Here is a 2,670-nt window from a genome sequence, read left to right as displayed (position 1 = left end):
AAGGATGGCCCCCATCGTTTGTTTAGTTCTATGTTTAATTTTATAATTGGTGAATTGTTATGGTCTGAAAAAAAATTCCTTATATGTTTGTATTCTGTTATTTTGCTTGTTATGTTTTGATTCCCATAAATTCTATCTATTCTGCTCGAGGATATTTGAGTTATTCTTGTATATTCTAATTTGTTTTTGTCCATTTATCTATGTTGAAATCGCCCATAACTAGTATTTTTGTATACTGGCTTTCAGGTATTTTTTTAAAGGATTTCTAATTGTGCTTTGAGTGTAATTGCGTAATTTATTTTTGATCCAGAATGCAAATAAAGATTAAAAATATGTATCTCTTCGTTGTTACCAAAAAGTTTTATTTTTTTGCATCCAAAAGGGTTGTATAATTTCGTGGTTGATGGTGTATTTTTGAGCAAAGTAAAGTTTGACTAATATTAGTGTTCCCGATTTTGTTTTCCTTGCATCACCATCGTATGGGGAGTTTGCGAAAATTTTTGAATCGGTTTTGTTTTCTATTTGTTTTATCATATCTGGTTTTGTTATACGAGTTTCCTGTATTCCGAGGATCGTTATATTTTTGTTATTCACGTAAAAAAATATTGCATCTATTTTATTTTTTAATCCATTTATATTAATTGTGCCTATTTTTAAAAAAAATGCTTGCTCGCTCTCATAAGACATTAAAAACGTTTAAAAAAGAGTCGGGAGAATGTGAGAAAGGGAATTTATGGGTGAGTTTTGGTTATAGGTCTTTTGTTCTTCTCCTCTTCGAGGGTGTGTTAAATTTCTCGAGTTCATCCATTTCTGGTGACCTCCGGATTGTCGGGGGTTCGTGATTCCCCATACTCGTCTCGTATATATTGGAGTACTAGTGCGTCGGTATATTTGTTAAGTTTTGGTGGTATGTCTCTATAATTTTTATGTTCCTTTCCACATTTTCTTCATCGGATTGTGTGGATCCAGTTGTTTCGGATTGACTGGAGGGGGAGTTTTCATTTTCTTCGCTTGCGGGTGATGGTGTATTGTTTTTGTCCTTTATGATTGATTGTTCCGGTTCAATTTGGGGTTTGGGGGTTTTGACTGGTGTGCTGGATGTTATTCCGGTTGTTTCTTTCGATCTTTTTTTTGATTTTGGTGTTCTTTGTTTGCGGGGGGTTTGTTGTTCTTCCTTATTTTCCATTTCTTTTTCTTTTGGGCTTGTTGTCTCTTCTAAACTTGGAAAATGGTCCATGCTGTTCAGCTCTGGCTCTATTTGAAGAATTGAAAATTTGTTTGTTGATTGTATTGGTTTGGGTTGGGCTTTTGGTTGGCTTTTGGTTGTTCTTGTTGGTATTTTAATCCATGGTTGTGCCTTTTTATTTTCTGGGATTGCTGGTTTCGATCTGCAGTTTTTGGTTATGTGGCCCTCGATTTTGCAGTAGGTGCAGAAACCTTTTTTGGACAGCGGGTTTGGACATGCCCTCTTTCCTTACAAAACCGGCATAGGGGCAGATGTGACTCGCCGGGCCGGGTTACCGTCGCCCATTTCCCACATATTTTTGCAACCTTTGGGAGGTTGTTTACATTCAGATTCTCGAAGTAGAGGTTTAACCATCCGTTTTTAATGTCTTTGAAATTTCTATGGAATCCAAAACTCATGTTGTTTACTATGCCCCATTTGTTTTGTTCTACCAATTTTTTTATTTTGCTTTCCTCCACGAAACATGGGACTGGGTGTAGTGTTACTACTTCCAGGGGTGGGGTGGGGAGATGTGCTGTTACTGTCATTATATTTCCGTTTTCAGATGTGAATTTTTCAGTTTTTTCTTGGAAAAATTCGACGATTTTTTTTATTTTGTGGCTGCTATCTTCTTTTAGGGTGACCAAGAAGGCGACATCCTTAAAGGATTCTGTTATCACGCCTTCAACATCGTCTACCAGAGGCTCCAGTGGGCCGCCCGGGCTGAACAACTCCATGAAAGTCGAAACACTGATGTGCTCGACATTCCCTTCCAGCTGTATGACCACAGATCGTTTGGCATCTTCAAGCAGTTCAATGACGTTTTGGTTTTGCATTTTGAATGGGGTCGTTTTTGTTTTCGTTTGGACAGTATGTTTTATGATTTGTGGGGTTTTGTACTCGTGTATCGTCCTGGCAGCGGTCTGATGTTTTTAATGGCGAAGTAAATTGCGAAATACAGTGATAGTAATAATAGATGTGCGGAAAAGTAATTATTAGTGTTGCCAAAAAAGCGGAAAAAAACACACAAAAAAAGGGGAGTTGGCAACACTTGATTAGTCAAAAAAGCAGGCAATTATCAAATTTAGGCGTGGGAAATTAGACGGGTGTTTCCGAAAAAAAGACAAAAGTATTATTAGGTTACGCAATACGGGGAAACACTCAAAAAAAGGGGGGGAAAAGGCAGATAATATTAAGCACAGGCAATTATATTTATTAAAAAAAGGGGGGGGGGGGAAGGCAGATAATATTAAAGCACAGGCAATTATATTTATTAATGGATGTTTGAGAGCGAGCAGGCAGGCTTAATCGCAGCAAGAAAAAGTAAACAAGTTCACCTGGTCGCAGAGCAGATTTTCAGAGCGAGAGAGAGAGAGCTTCTCTAGAGTGAGTAAGACAGACGGACCGATTGCTCGTTCTTACTTTCAAAAAACTCAAAGAGCCGA

The 2,670-nt window shown here is 37.8% G+C and overlaps 2 protein-coding genes across 2 annotated transcripts; both read right to left on the bottom strand.

Annotated features, from left to right (window-relative positions):
• Nucleotides 1–851: 851 nt before the first annotated feature.
• LOC113474071 lies at nt 852–2,079 on the bottom strand. The gene has a single exon (XM_026839627.1). The coding sequence runs from the start codon at nt 1,235–1,237 to the stop codon at nt 875–877; it is 363 nt and encodes a 120-aa protein (XP_026695428.1). The 5' UTR covers nt 1,238–2,079; the 3' UTR covers nt 852–874.
• On the bottom strand, nt 880–2,347 carry zf(cchc)-6 (zinc finger (CCHC)-6). Its single transcript, XM_002119377.5, has one exon. The coding sequence runs from the start codon at nt 2,059–2,061 to the stop codon at nt 1,402–1,404; it is 660 nt and encodes a 219-aa protein (XP_002119413.2). The 5' UTR covers nt 2,062–2,347; the 3' UTR covers nt 880–1,401.
• Between the last annotated feature and the right edge of the window lie 323 nt (nt 2,348–2,670).

Source organism: Ciona intestinalis, unplaced genomic scaffold (genome assembly GCF_000224145.3).
Source record: "Ciona intestinalis unplaced genomic scaffold, KH HT000527.1, whole genome shotgun sequence".
Taxonomy (NCBI): Eukaryota; Metazoa; Chordata; class Ascidiacea; order Phlebobranchia; family Cionidae; genus Ciona; species Ciona intestinalis.
This window is presented reverse-complemented; position numbering and strand designations above follow the sequence as displayed.